The sequence below is a fragment of the Lynx canadensis genome, chromosome D3, assembly GCF_007474595.2.
Source record: "Lynx canadensis isolate LIC74 chromosome D3, mLynCan4.pri.v2, whole genome shotgun sequence".
Lineage (NCBI taxonomy): Eukaryota > Metazoa > Chordata > Mammalia > Carnivora > Felidae > Lynx > Lynx canadensis.
Window position 1 is genome coordinate 93,115,624 of NC_044314.2, and position 27,962 is coordinate 93,143,585.

General features: G+C 51.4%; 1 protein-coding gene across 2 annotated transcripts; it reads right to left on the minus strand.

Moving 5' to 3' along the window:
* Positions 1-617: 617 nt before the first annotated feature.
* Positions 618-27,962, minus strand: ANKLE2 (ankyrin repeat and LEM domain containing 2). 2 transcript variants are annotated; one of them, XM_030335952.1, is made up of 13 exons: positions 27,860-27,962; positions 18,999-19,472; positions 16,350-16,556; positions 15,033-15,226; positions 14,764-14,952; positions 12,138-12,260; positions 9,494-9,560; positions 7,780-7,952; positions 6,003-6,109; positions 4,979-5,163; positions 3,959-4,604; positions 2,691-2,822; positions 618-2,329 (listed from the first exon to the last, which is right to left on the minus strand). In XM_030335952.1, exons 2-13 carry the CDS (start codon positions 19,465-19,467, stop codon positions 2,125-2,127), a joined length of 2,697 nt encoding a protein of 898 aa, XP_030191812.1. In that variant the 5' UTR covers positions 19,468-19,472; positions 27,860-27,962; the 3' UTR covers positions 618-2,124. The 2 variants fall into 2 exon arrangements, with proteins under 2 accessions (XP_030191812.1, XP_030191811.1); XM_030335951.1 differs by lacking the exon at positions 27,860-27,962 and adding an exon at positions 26,842-27,055.

Consider the following 27,962-nt stretch of genomic DNA (forward strand, 5'->3'; position numbering starts at 1 on the left):
GTATGGGGACCAGTTACACATTTCTCCCGGAAACTCCCAAGAGGGTTGCAAACCAACACCTGCCACGTGTGGCGGGCACTCATTCTAGAAGAGCCTGGCTCTGGTTTTCCCCCAGGCGACGATGGCGGGGGCTTTCCTGTGTCCCTCGTGTGTCAGCCGGTGCCACAGCACCACTGAGTGGTCCCCAACACCTCTTCTGAAAAACTTACACTCCATTTGTTAACATGACGAGACCGGTTTCATTTCCAAGGGCGATTATGAAATCTGTGCTAGCTTAACTCAAAGTTTTTCACAACCATGTTAGGAACAAAAAGGGCCAAAAAACAGCAAATTCACCACCATCAGATTAATGTACTGTTTCATCACAACACTGCTTAAGATTCTACTAAAAACGGTACTTGTCCAGACACCAGTGAGAGCAGTCTTTCTGAAAGCTTAGAATTATTACCACATGGTTTTAATAATAATTTCATTAAGTAGCTTAAAAAACAATGCAAAATCACCTTAAGACACACGATAATGCATTCATTGAGGCCAGGGCCACCTTCTATAAACAAATGAGGAAATAGTCAAAGACGACCTAAAACCTCAGAAAACAAGAACCACAGTCTGCAAAATTAGGACAGAAACACTTTTAATTTCCATCTGGATATTTACAACAACATACAGGACAGTACGGTAAGGTTTTATAGAAAACAGATTGCCACTGTGAATATGCTATCTGTATTCTAATTTCTTTTGAGGACAAAGATGCCTTTTATAAACGCCATTGGCTTTTAGAATAGAATGTATTTTTCTGTGTTTTATCTAGATTGTCACATCAGTGTTACACACTCTATGTAACAACCTTTAAAATTTTTAAATCTAAATCTAGATTCCAATATTCCTGACCTGTCTCTTATTAACACATGAAAGAAATAAACTTTTTTTAAACACAAGTTCCCAATCAGAGTTTTCATAGGAAAAAAAAAAAAAAAACAAAAAACCTCATGCCTACTTAGTATCTCTGTATATTCTCAAAAAAGCAAGTTTCAGGAAAATAAAAAATAATTTACAAAAGGCACTGAATTTAGCAAAAATTGGTAGAGCTTTGCATTTTGGATAACACTGGACATGCTCACAGAGCACCAGCAGCGTGTGAGCGGTCACGTACACCCGAGAAAGGTCGGCCCTCAACGTGGGGCCGTGGGTTGGGTGTCAGTCATGGCAGTGGTTCTAAGGTGGCCCCCACGCTCCAGGCAGACCCCCCAAGAGGTCACGGCCAAGGGGAAGCTGAAATAAATGCACTACGGTAACTGACCAGGACTCAGAGATAAACCTCTAGTTTCTGTACTAAAACACAACACTTTTACACAGGAAATCGGAAGGAAATGAATTCGAAAATATGCAATACATTTGAAAACCAGAGAACAACTTAAAGATCATTTTATTGGTATCACTCTGGCAACTAAACAAAGTAACTGCAAGTGCAGGTTTCTTAGGTCTGCTGCTGGCCTGTCCAGTGCTACGGACGGTTCCTAGGACTCCTACAGACTAGAGGATTTATTCCCAGAGAAAACCTAGTTCAATGTTTGTAATGACCCAAAATAGAAACATTGCTGCAAGTCTAAGACCTATTTAAGGTTCGTTTACTGCCGGACAGCCACCTTTATCAACTGGCCTAATCCACTGGGATCCACTGGCAAAACAAAGATTTTTCTATCATGAACTAGAAAGTCCAAGACTCCTTCCCAGAAAAGGAAGACGACACAAAATTCATCTGTTCTAAGAACGGAACTGAAGTGAATGAAGCTATTCGAGGGGCGCCACCGCCGATCTGGCCGCCCCAACTCTGGCACCCACAACCTGCCGTCCGCCTGGGACGGTGAGCTTGAGTCTGCGTCGGTACAAGTGACAATTCTCAGAAAATCTGTATCCGAGTTTGCTTTCATCAAGTTCTCCCAAAACACCAGAGAACGAAATTTTATACAAAAAAAATGTGCATTTTCTAAAATTCTTTTAACTCTCAAAATGAGAATAAATTAATCAGAATATATTCTTTTTGGTAGAATTTTAGCAATAAACACGTTACCCTTCTTTCTTTACAAACACAGAATAAAAGACGCCCAGCAGCTGGCACCAGCCCTACAAGGCCGTGAGCTGGGCCAGGCGCGCCATCCTGCGGAGGCGGCCCCCGCCTGCGGGGCTATAGCGCCCAGGGCTGCCCAGGCCTGGGGAGTGGGGTGTGGGGCCGGGCTTCCCGGGGCTTCTCCCTGGGCTGCAGCTGTGGGGGCCACCAAGATCCGGCTGCCGACACTCCAGCCTCCCTTTCAGCGCGGGGCTCGGCCAACTGAGGAAACCAAGAAAGGTCTGTCAGCATGGATGGTGACGTGGGCCCCGCGCCCCAGCCCTGCGAGGCCTGTGGATTCACAGCACACAAGCTCTTCCACACGAGTCCCGTGTGGCCCTGAACAAGACCCCCGGCTGCTTCCATCCTCTGCCCCAACCTTGTTGGCAGCACCCGGTCCCCTTTCTCCCTAACTGCAGACCCCTTGTCTGTGCAGGCAGCCACATGTCAGCGTGGCCGACCCATCTGCCAGTGTCCCAGATAAGCCACTGCGTGCACACACCGACTCAGAACCAGACCGTTCTGGAAGGCGGCCACCAACAGCCCCCATATAAGAGACCGGTGACCCTGCAGGCCCACTGACCTCTGTCTGTCTGAGGGGGAGAAGCATAGGACGGCGCTCTTCCACCTGTGGACAGCCGGGTACCGCTGCGGGTCCACATCTGTACCCTCCAGAGCGGCCAACACGTCCCGATCCAGTTTGGACGGCTCCTCTCTGCCAGGCAGAAAAAAAGGAAAGAAAAAACAAAAATACCCATAGTTAGAAACACAGACTTCCAACACCATGATGTTCTGAACTCGAGGGCTGGGCACAGGAACAGAGCAGCAGGACGGAAGCACGGGCAGCTGGTCCGTTGCTGCCACTGCAGGGCTTGGCTGTCAGAGCTGCGGTGAGGGCTGTGGAGGACAAAAGCCACAGTGGCAGAGAGGACACACCATCCCACTGAAAATGCAATTCTGAGCATTGCCACCTCCGAAGGTCACCAACCAGAAGGCTGAGACTCCCCGGGATGTTCTTCCCAAAACGCACCGAGCTCTCAGCGCAGCTTCCCCAGAAGTACAGCAGGACGGGAGGCTGAGCTGGAAAGGAAAACGCGTCTCCCGCCAACTTGGAGGGTCACAAAAAGCACCAAGAGCTACAAACTCATCAAAGACATAGGAGCCAGGAGTGCACGTCCAACCAGGTTGCGGGCAGAAAAAAGCTTCAGGAGAATTAGGATGGCGCCACGTGCTCCCACATCCACCCCACAGCCTCCCACGTCCACCCCCACCCCCACGACCTCCCACGTGCTCCCACGTCCACCCCTACCCCCACGTGCTCCCACGTGCTCCCACGTCCACCCCCGCAGCCTCCCACATGTTCCCACGTCTACCCCTCATGGCCTCCCACCATGTTCCCACGTCCACCCCATGGTCTCCCACGTCCACCCCCACCCCCATGACCTCCCACATGCTCCCACGTCCACCCCTGCAGCTTCCCACGTGCTCCCACGTCTACCGTCACGGCCTCCCACCACGTTCCCACATCCACCCCACAGCCTCCCACGTCTACCCCCACGGCCTCCTGCCATGTTCCCATGTCTACTCCCACAGCCTCCCATGTCCACCCCCACACCCATGACTTGCCACATGCTCCCAGGTCCACCCCTACCCCCATGTGCTCCCATGTCCACCCCCGCAGCCTCCCACATGCTCCCACGTCTACCCTCACCGCCTCCCGCCATGTTCCCACATCCACCCCCACCCCCATGACCTCCCATGTGCTCCCACGTCTACCCCCATGGCCTCCTGCCATGTTCCGTTCCCATGTCTACTCCCACAGCCTCCCACACGCACACAACCCACTCATACCCAAAAAGGAAGAGCCTCTGGATGGGTTCCTTCCTAGCTGGGACCCCTGAGGGCTCTGGGGATGGGGAACTGTAGCTCTGCTGTGCCTCGTGCCCAGGAGCGTCAAGACCCAGGCGTATCTTAGCAATTCTGGCTGACATTTCATTTTCTGTCCTCATTTGCTCATTTGTAAGAGCATCAGCAGCAGACGGCTCTAACAAGTCCCTCTCCACCGCATCCGTTCTTGATGTCGGGCTCCGTCTGTCTGCAGTTTTCATATTTTTATTCGGGGTCTTAGAAAAGTTACTTCCTAGATCTTGCAAATTTAGTTTATCAAACTCAACAGTCAGGCCCGGTACCGGTGAGAGAAGGGCTTCCTCCCCACGCGGGGCTTCTGGCCGCCTCCTCCCCAGAGTCTGGCCTCCGCTTAGGGGGCTACAAAATCCATTCTTGCTTCTGTGGGCACTGGTCAGGGTGGAGGCTTCTATGAGTTCGGTCTCCTGCTCCAAGGGAAGGATGTCACACTCCGAGTCCCCAAAAGTGCCAAGTGTGGGCCGGGTGTTGTTCCGAGCTGTGTTCTGCCGATTTTTAACCTCCTCCAAGCTCAATTCGTCATCTTCGTCCAGAAAAGCCCTCACGGAGATGGAATTGCTGCACTTCCGACGGCCTGCAAGGGAGAGGAGCAGTTATGCAGAGGCGCGGGCGACGCAGTCTGCGACACGTCAGGCAGCACGGCTGCAAATCCCCGGGACCAGCCAGAAACCAGCCTCTTGCCGAGGCCGCCTCCTCAGCCCCTGACAGAGGTGAGCTCCCTGGGAAAAGCCAAACAGAAAGCACAGCCTCCAGGCCCAGCACCCTGCCCTCAAAAGCAGGAAAGGGAGAAGGAAGTCAAGGGCAGGCACATGCGGTCATGACTCGCCAGGACATAAGGGGCAGGCGGAGCAGCAGGCATCTGCTCGTTCACGTGGACATGCTTCCTGGTCCGCGGCCACTGGACAGGGTCCGCGTCCTGAGAACCTACATGTGCCTGCGCGTCCTTACCAGAGACAGAGGCGTCCTGATGGCTGGCTTCGTTTTCTCCCGACTCTTGGGCATCGTTGCGCACTTCCTGGGGAGCGAGATATTCTTCTAGTTTTTGCAGACCCTCCTGGGAAGACAAGTCAACAAAGCAGCCCAGAAAGTCCCAGTACTCGACCCAGGGATACCCCAGCTCATGAGCCAGCTCCCTGCAGGAAGAGATACCATCCATCAGTTAGAAAACCAGTCGGAAAAAACGCTCACAGAACCAACTATACAGAAAAGAGCCACTTTGTGCTAAAGTGCCCAAGTAATGCCTGTACTTCTGGTTATGATTTTTACTTTATCCTAAATTTGGGGCTAAGATAGCAGTTTTTATTTTCTAAAGCAGGCCAGGACTGAGAGCGGTTTCACTCGTGAACTGTTACACTGAATGTATTAAAGTCACGGCAAGGAGGCCTTGACCACCCCACTCGCACCACAAACGACTCTGGTTTTGGCTGAGCACGTAAATAAACGTTTGGAAGTTCTTTTGAGGTTCAAGTTGTCAACCTGAAACTAGGCACGTTATATATGTGTGTGGACATACACACACAGACACACATATACATACATATACATAGGGAGGCGGGGGGGGCACATATTTTGAGAAAAGGCTCTGAAACAACTCAGTGTAGCCTTATTTGATGACGCTGTATTCAGCATCCTGATGGTGGGAAAAATGCTTTTCTGGGACTTTTTACTAGTAGTTTCAAGCCACACCTTCTTCTTGTGTTTTATTTCCTCCTTTACTGCCAAGAGGGCACCCTCTGTATGACACGTCACACAAAACACCGTGAACCCAGGCACGCTACCCATCAATCTTGCCGGGAGAGTGGCCGCCACAGCGGGATCACACCTCAGTAAAGAGGCTTTATGTCCCCCCAGTGAACGCTTCCCAGGAATGACATTTTGAAGGCTGTTAACTGGTTTCAACACAGACACACGCAGCGGATGAAAGGACACTGCTACTCAGCTCCGTGTCGCTTCATACTGCGCTGGCAAGTACCTTCCCACTCTCTCTACGCCTCTTTCTGGATCCGTCTTCCTGACACTGTGAAAGAAGCCCGCTTTCTCTCGAGGTGGGGTCTTCCAGAGCCTGCGGAAGTCTTCTGCCTGAGGAGAAACCGGATGGCGCGGTGCTCACCCAAGTCACAGGTGAACGAACAGAACCAGCGAGCACCTCCCAGCGCCCCTCCTCCCTCCCCCTCTGGTCTGGCAGCCTGATGGCCTCAGGGCGGCGCTCACACAGAGGCAAGGCTCCGAGGGGGCGTGGTCCTGCTCCCTTCCAGGGGCCCAGGCTGGGCTGGGAGGGTCGGAGCTTCCCGCGGGGACCCCGAGGCCAACACTGGAGAGCTGCCACCCTCAAGCCACTTTCCCATCACATAAGAGTAAATGCATGTTTATGTTTTCAGGTCACTCTTAACTAGAGTCTTCTTTTACACAAATGAATCTAATCTTAACTAATAACACCTGTTTTTGGAGACACTTCTGTAACCGCACATAACTATTTAAAATTATTATTATTTTTGGAGCGCCTGGGTGGCTCTCAGTTAAGCATCCAACTCTTGGTTTTGGCTCAGCTCATGATCTCATGGCTCCTGGGTTTGAGCCCCATGTCGGGCTCTGCACTGACAGTGTGGAGCCTGCTTGGGATTGTCTCTCCCTCTCTCTCTATTCCTCCCCTGCTCACGTGCACTTTCTCCCTCAAAAGAAACAGACTTTAAAAAATAAATGAAATGATTTATCTTTACATTTCGTTAAGATGGTAGGTCTCATGTCAAGCGATTTTTGTTTTTTTTTTCAGATTTGATTTTTAAGTAGGGGCATGTGGATGGTTCAGTCTGTTAACCCGACTTCAGCTCGGGTCACAATCTCGCATTTCATGGGTTCAAGCCCTGCACTGAGCTTTGTGCTGACAGCTTAGAGTCTGGAGCCTGCTTCGGATTCTGTGTCCCCCTCTCTCTCAAAAATAAACATTAAAAAAAAAAAAAAGATTTTATTTTTAAGTAATCTCCACACTCAACGTTGCCAATGTTGGGCTTGAACTCATAACCCTGAGATCAAGAGTCTCACGCTCCACCCATCAAGCCAGCCAGGTGCCCCTTTATTAAAAAAAAAAAAAAAAAATTAAGTTTATTTATTTATTTTGAGAGAGAACAAGCAAGGGAGGAACAGAGAGAGAGGAAGAGAGACAGAATCCCAAGCAGGCTCTGCACTGTCGGCAAGGAGCCCAATGTGGGGCTTGAATTCACAACCCTGAGATCAAGACCTAAGCTGAGATCAAGAAGAGGTGGACGTTTAACCGACCAAGCCAGCCAGGCACCCCTTTAAAATTATTTTTAACGAGAGGAAAATGACACACAGTGTATGAAATACCTCCGCCCAGAAGGTGAACTGCACAGTTTGCAAATGCAAGTTTCCTAGTGACAATACAAATCCAGGAATATGGGAATAGACAGCCAGGCTAGACCAGCATGTACTGTGAGAAGGGCCACTGACACGGACCGGAGCACCAGGTGACGACAGCATGGAGGGTCAGCCCAAGTAAACTTCACTTCTCTCACGTATGGGCTCACCACCGCATCCGCTCTGGCTAGCGAGTGAGGAACAGGGTTAAGACACGTTCTGGTTTCTCCAGCAGATGTTCTCAAGCCTTGTCACCAACTGACTACGATTCCATAAGTCTTGGTCTCAACACCAAACACAAAGCAAGAGCTGGAACACCCGGCACTTCTGGTGGGGATGGCCAGGAGCTGGTTCCAGAAGCTTCCACAGCAGCTCACCTTGGATGGGCTGAGGGGCCCTGCAAAGGCTCGCAGGGTCAGAACAGGATCTCTGGGGCCGCCTCCACCATGGCTGACATGAGAGGTCTCGGTCATCTGGTCTGAAGACCACAACTCCCCGATCACCGGAGACGACGTGTCCTCAGCTCTCAGGAGTGGCACGTAGTAGTGGCCTGGGAGGAGGAGACACCGGCTAAAGGCATCTGCTTGGGCAGGTCCTCACCTCAATGCCGTGTCAGGCAGTCTGAGAAACACCAGGGTTTTGCAAGCTGTTCAGTGATAAAAAGGCTGCAAAAGCTCTAAAAGGTACAAAAGCTCTGGAGCCAAAAGACCTGGGGAAGCGGCCAGTTTTTGCCAGACTCACTCAGCCACACATTGTTCCTCTGCCAGGAAAATAAGGGGAAGGAAGGAAGGGCAGCAGCAGACTTCCTCACCCCCAGGTACTAAAAGGACTGGGCCTGTGTGAACAACATTAGTATAATGGGAGTCTGAGAATTGTTAAAAAGAGAAAGTTCGATTTTAACTCTCTTTTTTAATAAATTTTTTTTAAGTTTATTTATTTTTGAGAGAGAAACATGCAAGTGGGGGAGGGGCAGAGAGAGAGAGAAAACACAGAATCCGAAGCAGGCTCCAGGCTCTGAGCTGTCAGCACAGAGTCCCATGCGGGGCTCGAACCCACGAACCACAAGATCATGACCTGAGCTGAAGCTGAACACTCAACTGACTAGCCACCCAGGCGCCCCTACGATACAATCTTCTATCATCGAACACACAACTCCGAACAGACCCGGCATCATGCGACACTCTCGTGAAATGCGGAAAGAACGATGGTGGACTGTGATGATGTCACCTGGGACGGTGTAGCAGGAAGGGGTCCAGACGCCACGTACAGAAGGATAGCTGTGGCTGTGGTGTGCCAATAAAGCTTTATCTGCAAAGGAGGTGGCAGGCCAGGCAGGCATCTGCTGACCTTTGCTTTAAACGGATCTAACAGAAACTAAGAGAGAAGGAAAGACAGGAAATGGGGCCACCAGACTTCCAGCTGAAAACGAAAGGAAAGGCACCTGTGCCTCCACCTTCAGAACACACTGGAAACAGCCCAGAGGAAGCCACCGGCAACAACCCCTTTCTGAAACCGGCCATCTTCACGCTTCTAAAGCTCTTCACCATCAAAGGCAGGCCCAGAAGGCGGGGAAGAGCCCCCACAGCCCTGATCAGGAAGGGCTGCCCCCATGGCTCACGCAAATTCAAGCATCAGCCTAGAACGCCGAGGGCTGGGCCAGGGCGGGAGCGGGGCTGCCTCTGGGAGCAAGGTGAGGACAGTCCTAGCTGTAGCTACAGGAGCGGCAGGGCCGGGTGCAGCAGGCGGCACAGGAAAGGGCTGATGGGGAGCCACTGACACCCCAGACCCAAGTGCTCCAGGAAGGGCCCCTCCCACTCTCTGCTCTGCCAACTTGCAGGCCGTGCCCAGGTAGCAGGGACCAGAGAGGGTCCTGCTGCACGAGACACGGGCAGGGATGACGGGGTGAAGCCACGAGCAATAGTCAAAGGACAGACAACCCGCGTCTCTCGGAAAAGCTCAGGCTTCAAAGGAGGGATGACAGGACAACAAGATGGCATTGAGCTGGGGGTTCAGGAAGCAGAAGACGACCCTCAGGCTGTCACCCTGAGAGAGGATCCACTCCCCACGACGCCAGGCCAGGGTCCCCCTTACCCTTTAAGTACTCTCTGATCCGCTCCTTCAGCTCCACAGACTTATTTTTGCTTCTTTCACAAATGACCTATTTTAAAAAGACACAGTATGTGAACACTTTAAATCTTAATTTGTCACATTTTATCATTAAAATAATTTTATAAAAGCAAGTTTTAAGGTTAACAAAAAAAGGATAGTGTCCTAATGGTAAATATTTCATCAAACTCACAACCAAAAAACCCATGTTGAACAGTACAATTTTCTCCCAAAACGTTCTATAAAAGCTAAAGGGATCAGGACAAGAAAAACAAACCCTGGGAGTGAACGGATTTTCTTTCTTCGTGTTACCCTACACTTTCTAGTTTTCCTCAAGGAAAGGCATGTTCAGTTAGGTAAACACAGGCAGAGACACTTGTAATTTTTAGTTCTATGAGCTCCAATGCCTGGGGGCCTGTTTGTTGCTCTTGTTTGGATGGGTTAAAACAGTTCCTATTTAACGAGAATACGGTGTTTTATTCTTGCTATTCTAGGAATCAACTTTCTTCCTTAAAGAATTGCAGGATGTTCCAAGAACATTCTTACTAGAAATAATAAAAAACCACAATAACCTTAAAATAAGGAAGGAACTACAAAATTAACATCTCCTGCCAGCCTGTGAAAAAAACAAACTAAACTCTACTCTGTAAGTAGTGCAACTATTTTTTAAAATGTGTAACTGAGGGGCGCCTGGGTGGCGCAGTCGGTTAAGCGTCCGACTTCAGCCAGGTCACGATCTCGCGGTCCGTGAGTTCGAGCCCCGCGTCGGGCTCTGGGCTGATGGCTCAGAGCCTGGAGCCTGTTTCCGATTCTGTGTCTCCCTCTCTCTCTGCCCCTCCCCCGTTCATGCTCTGTCTCTCTCTGTCCCAAAAATAAATAAACGTTGAAAAAAAAAAAAATTTAAAATGTGTAACTGATTGTGAGGAAAGGCAAATGCCTTTTTTTTTTTTTTTTTTACTGTTTATTTTTTATTCTTGAGACAGAGCATGAACAGGGGAGGGGCAGAGAGAGAGGGAGACACAGAATCCAAAGCAGGCTCCAGGCTCCGAGCTGTCAGCACAGAGCCCGACGCGGGACTCGAACCCATGAACTGTGAGATCATGACCTGAGCCGAGGTCGGATGCTCAACCAACTGAGCCACCCAGGCGCCCCGAAAGGCAAATGCTTTAAAGAATACCAGTTACTGGGGCGCCTGGGTGGCTCAGTCCATGAAGTGTCCAACTTCGGGTCAGGTCACGATCTCACGGTTCGTGGGTTCAAGTCCCGTGTCGGGCTCTGTGCTGACAGCTCAGAGCCTGGAGCCTGCTTGATATTCTGTGTCTCCCTCTCTCTCTGCCCCTCCCACACTCATGTTCTGCCTCTGTCTCTCTCTTTCTCAAAAATAAACAAGCATCAAGAAATTTTTTTTTAATTTAAAAAGAATAGCAGTTACCAAAGACCATCTTATATTGAATAAATATACATACCTATGCACACAAACAGTTGAGTCATACATGTGAAAAACAATAGTAATTTTCTGAGTTATAGAATGAAAAATTTTCTGTTTACATGTATTCTAGTTTCTATAGAAAATGGGCACTATCTTCATAACCATAGCAACTACACAGGTGGCATTTGCTACCAGATGAAGAGCCTTACAGATTCCATCTCAAGGGCTGGCTGACCCAGGTCAGCTTGCCAACAGCTCCGATGCACAGTACAAATCACGCTTCTTTCAGTTTCCGTCAGGTCCACCTCCCTCCCCACCTCACTTCTGCCCTCTCTAAGGCACATTTTGCTCAACGGCCAATATCAATCCTAACAAGGCTTGTATAGGTCAGGTGAGAATATCTGGAAGGGGCTTAGGACGGCGGCTGGTACATCATGAGCTAAACACGTCAGCTTTCAGTACCATCATCCTCATCACTGCCATCACCAACCTCACCACCATCATCACTGTCATCACCATTACCAGCACCACTAGCACCATCATCCCCGGCCTTATCATCATCACCGCCACCATCACCACCATCATCATCATCACTGTCATCCTCATCTCCATTATCACCATCACCACCAGCACCAACATCACCATCATCCCCACCATCACCACCATTTCCCTCGTTATCACCACCTCTCCTCTGTCATCCTCACCACCTTCTCATTACCATCAGCAACATCATCATCACCCAAACGACCAACACCATCACCTCCTCTGTTCTCCAGTTCCCTGGTCAACTGAGGTACGCACAGAGGAAACTTGATGAAAGCCAGGAGCTATGCCCGTTACTCAGTAATCATGGTTCTAAGATGTGCCTGTGACGCAAACATGTTCAAACAGTTACTGTGACTTCACAGTGACTCTAACTTTGTGTATTTTCATATCTAGTACTATATAGTAACAGCAATTTAGTAGATACTTACAGACGCATCTGGATGGTTAAGTGTCCAACTCTTGGTTTTGGCTCAGATCATGATCTCACGGTTTGTGAGATGGAACCCCACATCGGGCTCTGGGCAGACAGTGAGGAACCTGCTTGGGATTCCCTCACTCTCTGACCCTCCCCCACTCATGTGCATGTGCACACACATGCAGATGCTCTCTCAAAAACGTAAATAAATAAACTTAAAACCAAAAATAAATACTTACATCTTCAGGAGTTTTATCATATTTATTCCTTGGGTTTTTTACAATCAAAGGGTGTGAAGAAAGCACATTGACCACGTCTGCATTCCCAAACTTACAAGCAAAATGCAATGGTGTGTCATAGCCCTGTGAGAGGTGCAGAGGAAGAATATTTATTTATGTTTGTCTCATAAAGTTGCTTTAAGATAAAAATAGGTATTTAGCAGAACAAAAAATGCTCAAAAACAAAAGACCATAGAAAGGCATTGTTTTTATAACTGAGAAATAATTGGCGTGTTAGCACTTACCCTCACTTGAAGCCAGAGCTTGAGGCTAGCCCAGCACCCCACTTAACAGGTGCCCAGGCCCAGACGGAGCTGACAAGTGAGCTGGGGCATAACTACCGCTCAGTAAACTGCATCTTTAACAATTCAGGGCCCAGTACAAAGTCCTATGATCAATGCTCAAAAGGTGAGGTACACAGATGGATGCAATACCCAGAATAAAAAACAAAGTCTGTGAACCTGGTCTGCCCTCAACCCTCTCTCGCGGCCAACACCACAGTAAATGAGACTCTCTGCTCCTGACCTCAGGACGCTTCCCAACGCTCCCCGGATACTTTCCACTGAGGCCTACAGATCAGCGGGCCTTCGACTAACAGCGTCCCTGAGCCCAAGAGCTGTGGAGCCCGCCTCAACCGGGCACCCTCACTTGCAACGGCCACAGGCTCAAATGCAGCACATCCGAAACAGAACCCACTCCCATCGACCAGGGCCAGGAACTCAATGCCACGGTCCACCTGTGACTACCAAGGACGGCATGTCCCAGCTCGCAAGTCCCCCACGTGCCGGCCTCCCCTTAGCCTCTTGCACGGGCTTCCGAGACTCCTCGTGGGCCTTGCCACTTGCACTCACACTCACACCGCCACCTTGTGCATCCCCCAGAGGTGATCCAAGTGATCCCGTGGGAACAAATATCCTCCAGGAGGCACCCACTCCCTGTTCCACACCCTCCAGGACCACCTCACCATCCCACACGACTGCCCACACGAACCCGGAGAGGTCTGGGTGTCTGCCCGTAGCAGTGCTGACCGCACCCTGCCCGCTCGTCCAGGTTGGCAAGCTGCCTCAGCCAAGGGCAGCCACCCTGCTCTATGCGTGTCTGAGGCCACGATGACACAGAAAGAACGAGCAGACTCGTGTTCCAGTATAGCTTCATTTATCAAAACAGGCCGGCCTTTCCTAGATCTGCTCTAGTGCATTCTCTGCATTAGCACTTTCTCAATTCATGCTGTCCTGGGGACACTCCTGCTCTGGGCCCGAGATCCATTCATAGCCTGACCTCCTGTGCCAGGCCTACAGAGGCGGGGGGACACCGATCGCGGCACAGCAGGGGTGAGTGTTTCCACTCAGCACCTAACAGCCCACATCCTTCTGGCCACCCCTCTCCCTGGCACCACAGAACATCCGTCTCTAACCTGTTCCGAGCTCTGCAAATGTGACTCCTGCCTCTGCCCGCATTCCTGCCAGGAACCGCTTCTCCTGCCCAGACAGCAGGCTCTGGGTGTTTCTCACCGACACTGGGCTCTGCCAAGCCAGGTACTTGTGTCTAATACTTTGATTCCTACTCTTAGTGAGTTCTGCTCAAAGATAGCCTATAACATCTAATTTCAAGAATTTATTAAGCGTTCCTTGTGGATGTACATATGCATATTTTCTGTAAATACTGTATTTTCTGTAGGGCACACGCTTCTCTGTTTTACCTTTCAAGTCACACTTCCTGATTGTAATAACCAAGTCAGGAATCCTTCCTTACTGAGTCTAAAGCACAGAACTCTGTGCTCCTTCTGTCTTCTTTTACAATTAGTAATGCTTCCATATGTATAATCATCGCTTTCTCCCATACCTCCTTCTAGAATTGTGCCAGATTGGCCAAATGTGTCTTCACTCCCTCTTTTCTCTCTTGTTAATTTAAAGGTTACCCTTGCTCTGCGACCGTGGAGTTTGATGTGTCCCATTCAGTATGTGTCATGAAACAGTGAGTCATGACACCTTCAGCACGCTTCTGTCATTCCCTCTCCTTCCAACCACAACTTTCCCAACTCCCGGGCTTGCTCAGGGCTCACAAGTCTTGGCTCTAAGCTATCACTGGGTTCTGCCTTACAAAACTATGTAAAATTCTTCTGTTTTAACAATTCTTACATAAGCCTTATGCACCATTAAAAACCAAACCTTTGAGATTTTTACCTCCACAGGAAAGATTCCTCATATTAAGTGGGGGAAAAAAAAAAAAACCACACAGAACCCTCGAATAAAAGGCACCACAACCTCTTACTTTCTTTTCTCTCTAGGTTTTGGCGTTGGCTCAGCCTCTCATCAAAGCCCAGCTCAGGTCTCCCCGGACAAAGGCCAGGAGGGACGTGTTCCTGCAGCAACTCTGGCCACAGGTGAGACCCACGTACACCCCGCCTGGGACGGCAGATCTCCTATGTGTGAACAGATCCCGTCCCCACCCCTAATTTGAAGGCAGCTGAGCATGATGAACGCGCGTCTCCTGTCCCACCCTCCACGTGCATGGCGATGTGGGGAAATGCACACGGGGACACCAAGCTTGCTGCCAGGCTGACATGACCTCTCCTAGGAGCACTCACCACTTTGTCAGGCGTGTTTAGGTACAGGTCGACGATGTAATAGATGCGCTGCTGCAGCATGTTCTGGTCATCATCCGGGTACATGAGTCGCATAAACTCGGGGTTTTCCAGAGTCTCTAGGGTCAGCTGGCAGATAGAAGCCTGATTCTCTTTGGCAGCAACATGCATAACATTGTACCGACATCCTTCCTGAAAGAAGACTGTAGATGTGAGCTTCATTTCTGCCAAGCACAGTCTTCCGAGGCTAACGGTGCCAGAAGCAGGCTTACCTGCACAATGGTGGGATTGTCCCCCGAACCAATCAGATACCGGGGGTTACTCCAGGTGAGATCGGAAAAGGTGTCGTCTTCTCCCTTTTCCACAGCCTTTCGAAGTTTGGCAGTGAGATCTTGAGTACGGGGGGTTTTGTAACTGTTGGCTCGCTCTTTGTTTACAGTTTCAGACTCAGGTGGGTACAAACCATCTGTCATCAAGAGAAAGGATTTAAGAATGTTTAACTTCACCAACATTTTCTCATCACCCACTGTGTGCTACGCTGAGGCCGCAGAAATCGCCCCCACACAAGCTCATCACCACCTAGTTGGGAGTGCGCTAGCCAACAGCGGGGCACAAACGTGCCACCACAGCAGGAGTCCAAGTGCAAAAGGGCCTGAGTGGCCTGCAGCTAGAAAAGGCGGCGAGGAGGGTGAGGGCACACCACCGCACGCACACAGGAACCTCCACGTGCATGGAGCACGCCCACGAAGGCAGAGTGAGCCAAGACTATTTGTCGTTTTAATTACAACACCCGAGAATGTCTGAAAACAATCTGAGTATTTTTACCGACTGCAAAGAGGGAAACCTCTAAGTATTAGAAATCACTGTGGCTTCGTCTACGAAGCACCTGTGTGAGCAGAGGAAGGAAGCAGAGGAAAACAGGCTGGCGGAGCTTTCGACTGAAGGCTGTATGTCCATAAGGAGAGGGTGCCTTCCCCAGGAGCCCCAGCCAGCCTAGGAAGCAGGACAGCTGCGGGCTCCAGGAGGGGGCAAGGCGGAGCGTGGGCCACGGTCAGAGGCTGCTGGGGTTCTGCACAAGGCCTATCGAAAAGGCCTCTCACGAGACCCCTGTTCAGAGCTGGAGCAGGTGTGGTGGGATTCCGGGCTGCAGGGCTCCCCCCGCAGGCCAGCTCCTTCCGCAGGACTATGTGTGCCAAAGCAGGCACCACCGTCCTAGAAGTAGGTGTGGCTGCAGGCGGGAAGGAGACAGGTCTCAGCATCTAAAAAAGCCCCAGGATCCCATGGCAGCAGGCAGAGAGGGAGACAGAGGCAGCAGAAGGGAAGGGCCAACAGTGGCCTTGTCAGGTTCAGGGCCCCCTCAGTGCCCCGCTGCCTCTACCCTCAAGGTCCCTAGTCCTTCCCAGACCAGGTGACCGACCCACTCTCCTTCGGCTACTCCGTGGCCTAGGCCTCAGCTCTCTACTTCCTGGCAAACTGGACTTCTCTCAAAGGAGGAGAAAACCAGTCACAACACATCAGGAAAGAGGGCCCAGAAACCACCAGGGGTAACCCTGACAGCAGTACCAGAAGCGGACTGCTATATAACTCACCTTTCAGCCCACCAATGCTCATGAGTGGTGCTGTTTTCACAGGAGAAAGTGCTGAAGAGGCTTTGCTGGGAGAAGGGAAATAATCACAAAGTCCTCTAGCAAATTTCTCAGCATCTTCTCTACTTGAAAAAGCTTTAAATCGAGATCCTTTGATCATTCTGACAGCTTGCAGTGCTTCCTTTTTATCTTCATAAACATGAATCCTTTCTGTGTAGGAAAAGTAACAGGAAAATCACAGAGAAGTAACTGGCTCACACCCGAAGGCCCCGAGTTTTTTTTTTTTTTTTTTTTTTTTAATTTTTTTTTTTTTTCCAACGTTTATTTTTGGGACAGAGAGAGACAGAGCATGAACGGGGGAGGGGCAGAGAGAGAGGGAGACACAGAATCGGAAGCAGGCTCCAGGCTCCGAGCCATCAGCCCAGAGCCCGACGCGGGGCTCGAACTCACGGACCGCGAGATCGTGACCTGGCTGAAGTCGGACGCTTAACCGACTGCGCCACCCAGGTGCCCCCCGAGTTTCATAATAACCATTACCAGCTGTCTGATTTCTTTCACATTAGTATTTCAGATTTGTTTCTTAAAGGTTTTATTTTTAAGTAATCTCTACACCGAATGTGGGGCCTGAACTCACGACCCCAAGATCAAGAGTCGCACGCTCCTCCAACTGAGCCAGCCAGGTGCCCCAGTATTTCAGGTTTTTAATCTTAAAGCCATTTTTAAAAAATGTTGACTTCTTTTTGAGAGACACAGAGACGCATACATGCACAGCTGAGGGGCAGAGAGAGAGACAGAGGATCTGAAGGGGGCCCCCTGTGCTGACAGCTGTCAGCACAGAGCCCGATGTGGGGCTTGAGCTCACAAACCATGAAATCATGACCTGAGCCAAGTCATTCTTGAGAAAAAGGGCCTTAGCTAGTCAAAACAACACAGTTAATAAGACTGATCATATGCATGGACGTGAATGTAAATAATGTGTATGCTATACACATGTGTAACTTTACTGTATCTAAGGATACGATTTCATACTGAAAAATAAAACTCCTGGATTAATGTTATAAATAAAAATAACAAAAAAAGCAAGTTAAAAATTATGACTATTGCAAGAGAATTTTAAACATAATTTTGGGTGGGGAATGCCTTTCTAAGTGTACCAAGAAACCCAGAATACATAAAGGAAAAGTTCCTATTACATAAGAATATTAAAGTTCTGTAGGCGAACTATCACAATCAAGCTTGCTTGAAACTCTCAAAAATACATAAAATACAAATGGGAAGAAAAAAAATTTTTTTAATGGGGAGAAAAAAATTTTAACCAATATAAGAGAAGAATCGTAATGTCTATTGCCCAGTAAAAACGGTCAGTAGATATGACCAACAGATTCATACAATTAATAATAAATTAAAACCATATAAAAAGTAACTGACCTACAAGACAGAAGTTTCCCTTATTCAAAACATAAAAAGGAAAGTTCAATAACCTGGAGTTTGGCTGACAGAACGGAAACAAGACTTCCCTTTTTACAGATATAAAAACCTTGCGTTCAATACTGTAGACAGACTGGGAAAGTTACTCTCTCAAACACAGTGAGTACTAACAGCTTCTGGAGGACAGTGGCTTTCAAAGGAAAATGCACACCTTTTGGGGTGTCTGGGTGGCTCAGTTAGTTGGTCGAGCATCCGACTCTTGACTCTGGCTCAGGTCATGATCTCATGGTTCCTAGGTGGCTCAGTCAGTCAAGCGTCTGACTTTGGCTCAGGTCATGAACTCAAGGTTCGTGAGTTGGCCCACAGTGGCCTGTCGGCCGTCAGCAGAGCCCACTTCAGATCCTCTGCCCCCCCCCCCCCTCTGCCCCTCCCCTGCTCGCGCGTACTCTCTCAAAATAAACATTCAGTTCTACTCATGGTACATAATGTGTCTAATCTCCTATTTTGGGGTGCCACCCCAAATGATATCACAATAGTGATAGTCTGGATTTCTGACATTCTAATCAATATCAGGCTTTCATTAATTCTTTCCAATGCTACCTACTCTAGTCTTGTTTAAAATTGCAATTCTTGGGCGCCTGGGTGGCTCAGTCGGTTCAGTGTCCGACTTCGGCTCAGGTCATGATCTCGCGGTCCGTGAGTTCGAGCCCCGTGTCAGGCTCTGTGCTGACAGCTCAGAGCCTGGAGCCTGTTTCAGATTCTGTGACTCCCTCTCTCTCTGACCCTCCCCTGTTCATGCTCTGTCTCTGTCAAAAATAAATAAACGTTAAAAAAAAAAAAAATTAAAAAAAATAAAATAAAATTGCAATTCTTTGATGTTGAAAATTACTTATAGCTGCATTAGCCATTTACATTAACATAAAAGGGGTTCAGCTTATATTGAATAAAAAAAAAGGAGGAAGAAGATTAATCAAGAAATGGTAGCCAGCCAAAAACTACTTGCAAGTGAAGCATGTCTCACAGAATCCAATTTTCTTTATAAAAATTCACATGTAGATTTACAAATAATTCAGCAGAATTCTATATAAAAATGCTGACGATGGTTCATTTGGGGCAATGCAATTATGGGGCCTACTTCTTCTCTGTAGTTTGTGATTTTCAAAATCACCTTCCCCTGCTGTCCATCCACCCCATGTGAGAAACACCAGGTGCCTGTCACATTACCGTTTCTTGCAGGGATGTCCTCGTACGCCGGGCATACCCCATAGTACAGAGGCGGCCCTGCAGAGGCCATCACCATGGCTTTGTGACCGTTGACCCCAGTGGCAGCACCGAAGGACAGAGAGCAGGTCTTAGACATCACGACATCTTCCTCTGGAGGATTCAGGCCCACGCTGTAACCAAAATCTCTGTCCTCAGACAAGCCAACCTGCTCAGGTTGGCTCCCTACAGCCGACTTCCAATTTCTCTGTGCGTCCTGGCTTATGGTTGTGGCTCCTGACATGTCGTGGCCAGGAGGCTGTGAAGGCAGTGTTCTTCCATGCTCCAGTAGAGCCTGAGCCAATTTTTTCTCAAAAATGAACCTTGTGGTTGATGTAATGGGTCCACATTTCAATCCAGCTTTCACAATTTCTTCTCTAAGGTCATCTGGATTCAGGAGTTTCAATCGAGCCAAGATAGCGTCCATTGTCATCTCACCTAGGCCAAGACAAGAATTAATCTGATGGTGAGAAGTACATTGTTTTCTTACGAGCAACAAAACAAAAAACACAAGTGGCAAAAATGCTGGCTTCAGTTTCATTTCAAGCCAGTGTTTGTCCATATTTTTGGTAGTCTATGAGCCTCCTATGAGAGCTTTCTGAAACTGTTTCCCAATCGATCATAATCTAACCAAATTTAGATAAGCAATTTCTGGTTTATTTGGATAAGAATCTTAGAACCTGATACTATAACGTGACACAATCACACTAACTTTCTAAGTAGGTACTCACACTGGGGGAACAGGCACATCATTTGGTGCTACTTAGAGTGTAATCTAGAACAAACCCAAGGAGGGCATGTGAACAATATCCGTCAAAAATACAACTCTAGGGGCGCCTGGGTGGCGCAGTCGGTTAAGCATCCGACTTCAGCCAGGTCACGAATTCGCGGTCCGTGAGTTCGAGCCCCGCGTCAGGCTCTGGGCTGATGGCTCGGAGCCTGGAGCCTGTTTCCGATTCTGTGTCTCCCTCTCTCTCTGCCCCTCCCCCGTTCATGCTCTGTCTCTCTCTGTCCCAAAAATAAATAAAAAAACGTTGGGAAAAAAAAAAATACAACTCTAGAGATGCATCCTATAGATACACGTGCACTTCATTCCATAAGTAAAGGAAATTATACAAAGATTTAACCAGAGGAGCCTCAGAGATGGCTCTGGCAGTCACTTTGCTAATATTAAGTAGTTAATGTTTGAGGTTTGGGGGTGGGGGGCTTTCCATGTGCCTGGCTCCGGTGTAAGCGCACTACACAAAGTATTTAACCAGCATGATTTCTCTGTGTGGCAGGTCTCACCACTGTTCACCCCACTTTACAGATGAAGAACCTGGATCACAGAGACACTCAGTCACTTGTTCGAGTGACACAGCCACTCAGCGAGTGCACCTGAATTGGAGCAGGAGCTCTAATCCACACCTTCAGAGAAAGAGCAGGTCGCAGGTTTAAGTGTGGTCAGCAAGAATCGGGGAGAAGGAAGAAATATTGGGGTACAGACTAGCATTGTAATGGGGCTGGAAACAAGCACTTAGGTGAGAAAAACTGGAGGTGTGAAGGACGGATGGATCAGAGGCCATGAGGAGGGGTGTGTGGGCCTGCAGGCAGCCTAGGATGACACTCAGATTTCTGGTCCAGGTGCCGATGAGTGACCTGACCCAAGGCAGAGAATACTAGAACTAGAAGAGGTGGAGACTTACGCACTGAGCATCAAAAACATCTTAATGCCTACCGATCAGGTGTTTCGATTTAGAAGAAGTTCAGAGTGGGAAAAATTGGTTGTGGGAGTCACAAGCACATACATGCTGGCTCTAATGCCAATAATAAACCAGGAATAACAAGGAACAAACACAAAGACAGTGAGCCTAAAGTGGAACCTGACAGTAAAAAGAGAGAAACCCCTAGAGGAGATGAAGAGAAATGCACACACTGATACAAAATGAAACCAAGGAGTAGAGGGTTTTAGGAGGTGTTTACAAATGAAGTGATGGGACACCCAGGATTGACTTGAAAACACTTTAGCAGGGGGACCCGTGGGGGGGCACAGTCGGCTAAGCATCCAATCTTGACCTTGGCTCAGGTCATGATCTCACAGTTTGTAAGTTCAGGCCCTGCATCAAGCTCTGATGGTGTGGAGCCTGCTTGGGGTTCTGTCTCACCCTCTCTCTGCCCCTTCCCTGCTTGTGCACCTGCTCTCTCTCTCTCTCTCTCTCTCTCTCAGAATAAATCAATAAAAAATACATAAAAATTAAAAAATAAATTATTCTAGCAGGAGAGCAAAGGAGGGAGGCAGTGAGAGATAGAAAAAGATTCACAAAATATTAATACCCATTGTAGCTGGATGATAGCTATGAGCAAAGAGTTCTTATATTACCCCATCTTTTCTGTGAATTTCTTTTTTAAAAAACTTTTAATGCCAGGGCACCTGGGTGGCTCAGCTGGTTGAGCATCTGACTTCAGCTCAGGTCATGACCTCACAACTCGTGGGTTCAAGCCCTGTGTCGGGCTCTGTGCTGACAGCTTGGAGCATGCTTTGGATGCTCTCTCTCTCAAAAATAAATAAACATTAAATTGTTTTGTTTTGTTTTTTTTAACTTTTAATACCATCTCTCCCCACCCAACTCCAAGATTTCAAAACTGGCTATTACTTATTGGCAAAGGGGATACTGGCCTTTTAAACAATGAGTGTACCGCACAGACCCCAAATCTGCCACAGAACTTCAAGGGGAGGGCCTACTGACCACTCCACCTAGGGGGGGTACCCAGGTGATTCCCTACAAACCTCGATATAAGAGCAACAGAGGTGGCTCAGTGATGGGAAACTGATGTGAACGTCACAAAGTAGGTCAAAGTCACATGCAAGGGGTTGGGATAACTGGGGCAGACGCTCCAAATAAACAGAGAGGCCACACCCATTCCTAGAAAAGTCCAGTCTTCATGCCATTCCTGTGTCTTTGCTCTAAAGCCACCCTTCTGATCTGGGCTAGTTTGTCCTTGCAACCAAGCAAGCCCTAAACAGAGCAATTCCATCACATCACGGCACTAACTGTGTGACCTTGGACAAGTTATGTAAACTCTAAGCCTCAGTTTCCTCATCTATAAAATGGATATAATGACAGTTCTACCCCTCAGGCTACAGTAAGAGTGAGGTGAAAAATACATGTAAAGTCCGTGCTGCTAGGTTTGACACTGACAAATTACTCACAACTATCAGTTTTAGTTATTAGGTTACACAGGCTTATTATTTTGTAACACATGTAATATGGTAGAAAGTCAATCTGAATAAAAACCACTGCTTTAATACACTGTTTAATACACACTGTAATACAGTATACGAATACCTGCTCACCTGTACCAAATAAAGAATAAAGCAGAAACTCCCAGTAGGAGTGGAGTATGGAAACTGGACAGGAAGAATGGACAGAGGGCCAGCACAGGGGAGAAAAACATCTCTGAACATCGCTCTTATGTTCTGACTTTTGGAAACACGTTTTTGGGGGGTGCCTGGGGAGGCTCAGTAGGTTGAGTGTACGACTTGGGCTCAGGTCATGATCTCACAGTTCATGAGTTTGAGCCCCGTGTCGGGCTCTGTGCTGATGCTCAGAGCCTGGAGCCTGCTTTGGATTCTGTGTCTCCCTCTGTCTCTGCCCCTCCCTTGCTTGTGCTCTGTCTCTCTCTGTCTTTCAAAAATGAATAAATGTTAAAAAAAAAAAAAAAAAGAAAAAGAAAAAGAATAAAAGAAACACATTTGTGAGTCACATACTAAAAAATAAGTAAATAAACAAAAAGATGGAGAAAGACCTTCCAAGTGGACAACAGAAGTACAAGGAGTGGTGGTGAACGAACCCAGTGACTGTACATTCTACAGGTCCACGATCCTGAAGCTACTTTACACCAGCCTGAGGGGTCGGCAAGCACCTGGATACACCATGGCTAAGGAGAGTCCAGTTCCTCACTGACAGAAGGGAGTTACAAGCAAGGAGGCTAGAAATGGGGTCAGCAAACATCCATAAAGGGCCACAGACTAAGGGTGAGACTTGTGAGCGAGAAGGTCTCTCGAACACTCAAGAACAGCTACAGATCCAGCAAGACTGAAAAAGCAGGTGGGGGCTGGATTTGGCTGGCAAGATGCGGTTTGCCGACCCTCGACCCTCGGGCTGGAATCCAAAGTATCGGCCAAACCCTGACTGACAGACAGACAAAGATGACGGTATAGGAAACCCAGTCAGGTCTGCGAGCTGAATGAACACTCCCAGGCTGTCCTACTCCTAGTGATTATGTAAGCTACTAACATCAGGGAATCTAAACGAATGGCATAGATTTAACTTTTTATTTTGAAAAAAACTATAAACACAAACAATAGTATGGGAAGTTCCTGGGGACCCATCGCTGGTGACAGTGCCGCACCCAAATCAGGGAAGTGACACCGGCTAAGCCTCACCAGCGTCGGCACGACTCTGCTCTTCTTTGTACGTGCTTCCACCACCACCCATCACGTGGATAAAGTCATGATCACAGAACTGTCCCCCCCCCAACCTCCTCCACTGTCCCCAGACCCTGGCAACCACTAATTTGTTCTCTTCCATCGTAATCTTTCAAGAACATTCTGATAAATGGAATCACACCCTCTAAACCTCCTTGGCTTTTTTCAATTAGCACAATACTCCTGAGACACACCACCACCTCCTTCCTTCTCACTGCTGAGCAGCATTCCGTGGTGTGAACAAGCCAGTCTTATTACCCTTTTGTCCCTCGAGAAACATTTGGGCTTTTTCCAGGTCTTGGAAACTACAAGTAGTTATAAGCATTCACATACGGGTTTTTGTGTAAAAATGTTTTCATGTCTCTAGGATAAATGCCCAAAAATACAGCGCACAGTTACGTTTTTGAGAAACTGCCAAATTGATTTCAGAGTGGCTGCCCCTGTAACATTTCCACCAGCAGTAAATGAGAGACCCAGTTTCTCAGCATTTCCACCAGCAGCTTGCGGTACTGGCTCCTTTCATTTTAGTCATTTTAACAGGTGCAGTATCTCGTTGGAGGTTTAATCTGTATTTCACCACTGGCTGGCGACGTTGAGCACCTTTTCGCACATACATTTGCTTCATACTAGTTTTGTAATTTTTTATAAGTCTAAAAAATGACTTCAGTGACACCTGGGTGGCTCAGTCGGTTGAGCGTCCAACTGTTGATTTTGGCTCAGGTCATGATCCAACGGGTTGCTGGGATCCAGCCCCGTGTCGGGCTCTGCATGGACAGTATGGAGCCTGCTTGGGATTCTCTCTCCCCCTCTCTCTGCCCTTCCCCTGCTCGTGAGAGAATACAAGTACCTCTCTCTCTCAAAAACAAATAAATAATCTTAAAAAAAAAGGGGGGGGGGGCGCTCCCAACCCTGACCTCGTGGCCCCACACATCATCTAGCTTCAGCATGCAGGCGGTGTGCAGTCTCGGCGTCGTGTGGCTACTTGGCAGAGGGCTGGCGGTGTGACCGGACAAATCAGCGTGCTATTTTCTCAACATACCGGCTAAAACTCTCTCCAGGAGGTGAAGAAAGGGAAGCAACCCAAGGACGGAGGGGAAGCGGACCGGGTGTCAGCAGGCCTACAGTCCCAGCCGGCCCCAGCCTCCCAGCCGCGTGCTCTCAACCACCGGTGGCCCTTCCTGGGGCCTGTGTGCTCAGCTGCAGGGCCAGGACACCAGAAGGAAGCCATCCGTACGGACCCTGACGGTTAGCCCCAAGATGCCGAGACGCGGTCATTAACTTTACTTTCTGCTAATTAAACGCCATCCTCCTATCAGAGTACTTAAGGAACGACCGCTGACTCTCCAAAAAGAAAGCCGACTTTCTGGCGAGAGAGTGAACTCAGTATGAAGAAGCAGGGTCCCTAACGCCTGCAGGCGCACACGGTCTGGGAAGCCCACCACTGTGGCACGGCAGAGCGAGGCCGCGAGGGAGAGGACCACAGACCGCAGGGCCTGGAGAAGAACTCGGCCAAACGAAGGAGCCAAGCGGATGAAGACTGCCCGGAGACAGGGGCGCCACTCCCGCGGCTCCCCGCTTCCCTATCGTGTGCGCATGAAGCCTCCGGGACTTACTCCAGGCCTTCGCCCAAAACACCACACTCGGGCCCGCCAGGGGAGGGGGCAGAGCCCTGCCCCAGGACAGAGTTGAGGCCCTGGGAGGGGTGGGGACCCAGGCTTGGGGAATGAAAAGGACCCGGGCCGGGCGGAGGGAGAGGACCCAGGCCTGGGAGTGGAGGGGACCCAGGCCGGGCGAGGGGAGGGGACACAGGCCATCAAGCTGAGGGGACCCAGGCCGGGGGGGGGGGGGGGGACCCAGGCCGGGGGGGGGGGGGGGGACCCAGGCCTGAAGAGAGAAGGGGACTCAGGCTGGGCGAGAGGAGGGGACACAGGCCTGAAGAGTGAAAGGGACCCAGGCCGGGCGAGGGGAGGGGACACAGGCCACCAAGCTGAGGGGACCCGGGCCGGGGGAGGGGGGGGGACCCAGGCCTGAGGAGTAAAGGGGACCCAAGCTGGGCAAGGGGAGGGGACACACGCCACCAAGCTAAGGGGACACAGGGCAGGCGAGGGAACACAGGCCACCAAGCTGAGGGGACCTGGGCCGGGCAAGGGGAGGGGACCCAGGCCTGAGGAGTGAAGGGGACCCAAGCCTGACAAGGGGAGGGGACAAAGGCCACCAAGCTAAGAGGACACAGGGCAGGCGAGGGGCCACCAAGCTGAGGGCACCCAGGCCACCAAGCTGAGGGGACCCAGGCCGGGCGAGGGGAGGGGACACAGACCACCAATCTGAGGGGACCTGGGTCGGGAGAAGAGAGGGGACCCAGGCCTGGGGAATGAAAGGGACCCAGGCCAGGCAAGAGGAGGGGACCCAGGCCTGAGGAGTGAAGGGGACCCAAGCCGGGCAAGGGGAGGGGACACAGGCCACCAAGCTGAGGGGACCCAGGCCAGGGGGGGGGGGGGGGGGACCCAGGCCTGAGGAGTGAAAGGGACCCAGGCCGGGCGAGAGAAGGGGACCCAGGCCACCAAGCTGAGGGGACACAGGCCATCAAGCTGAGGGGACCCAGGCCGGGGGAGGGGGAGGGGGACACAGGCCTGAGGAGTGAAAGGGACCCAGGCCGGGTGAGAAAAGGGGACCCAGGCCACCAAGCTGAGGGGACCCAGGCCACCAAGCTGAGGGGACACAGGCCGGGGGGGGGGGGGACCCAGGCCTGAGGAGTGAAAGGGACCCAGGCCGGGCGAGGGGAGGGGACCCAGGCCAGCGAGCGGGGCGCGGGGAGGAGGCCCAGGCCACCAAGCTGAGGGGACCCAGGCCGGGCGAGGGGAGGGGACCCAGGCCAGCGAGCGGGGCGCGGGGAGGAGGCCCAGGCCACCAAGCTGAGGGGACCCAGGCCGGGCGAGGGGAGGGGACACAGACCACCAATCTGAGAGGACCTGGGTCGGGAGAAGAGAGGGGACCCAGGCCTGAGGAGTGAAAGAGACCCAGGCCGGGCGAGAGAAGGGGACCCAGGCCACCAAGCTGAGGGGACCCAGGCCACCAAGCTGAGGGGACACAGGCCATCAAGCTGAGGGGACCCAGGCCGGGCGAGGGGAGGGAACACAGGCCACCAAGCTGAGGGGACTCGGGCTGGGCGAGGGGAGGAGGCCCAGGCCACCAAGCTGAGGGGACACAGGCCGGGCAAGGGGAGGGGACACAGGCCTGAGGAGTGAAAGGGACCCAGGCCGGGCGAGGGGAGGGGACCCAGGCCAGCGAGCGGGGCGCGGGGAGGGGGGAGGGGGGGTGGCGCTCAGGCCCAGGCCTCACCTGGGTCGAGGGCCGAGTTCGCGGCCGCGCCGGGCGGCGGGGCTGGAGGCCCGCTCCGGCCCAGGCCCTGCGGCCGCTTATCCAGCCGCCGCACCAGCCAGCGCACCGCGATGAGCAGCACGGACGCCCCCAGCAGCTCCCAGACCAGCGCCGCCCACTCGGCCGCCGCCAGCCGCGTCCACAGCATCGCCGCCGCTCGGCCGCCGCCGCCCGGTCGCCGCCGCCGCCGCCGAGGAGGCCGCCCGCCTCAGGACCCCGCGACCCGAGCTGCCCGCGCCACTGCCTGACGGCGCCGCACCCAGGGGTGGTCGGTGCGGAGCCGGGACTGCACGCGGCGGCCGGGGCGCTCGCCCGCCGCGCCCCGTAGCCCGGCAAGGGAGCGAGGCCGCGGCCCCCGCGTGAAATCCCGGCTCCGCACCGACCACCCCTGGGTGCGGCGCCGTCAGGCAGTAGCGTGGGCAGCTCGGGTCGCGAGGTCCTGAGGCGAACGGCGTCCTCGGCGGCGGCGCTCGGCGAAAGGGGGAATCCCGGGCCCGGCTGGGGAGAGGGGAGGGCGGGAGGGCGGGGGCTCGCGGGACGGGCGGGGGGGGGAGGCAGGGGGCCGAGGGGGGCCCGGAAGGCGGGCGGAGGTCCGGGGGCGGAGGGGGCGGTGGGATCTGAACGCCGGGGGCCGGGGGCGGCCGGGCGGGTCCTGGAGACCCCGGGGGCGGCCTGAGGGCCTGCGCGCGAGCCAGGGCGGGGGCGAGCCGGGGCCTGGGCGTTGGCCGGCGGTGCCCCCGCGAGCGCGCTAGCTCCGCGCGGCCCCAGTGGGAACGGGGCCGCTCGCGGGATCGGAGCGACCCAGCTTCTCCAGGCCGGAGTCGGCATTTTGTTCTCCCGGACCCGCTTTGAAACGGCATTTGTGACCGCCTGGGCTTTTAGAGAACCACGTTCTCCGCGCCAGACAAAGCAGGCGACCGGGCAGCTGCCGCGTGTGCGCGGGAGAACTGCTTCCTGCCGCCCGTGAAGCTGGCCTTACCTGGCCGGCCGGCGTTGTATTCCCGTGGCCTGAGTGAATCTGTTTCCTCCCGGCCCTAGTCCTGGGGCGCGGAGGGCTTCCCCGAGGAGCAGGTGCCCGCCGC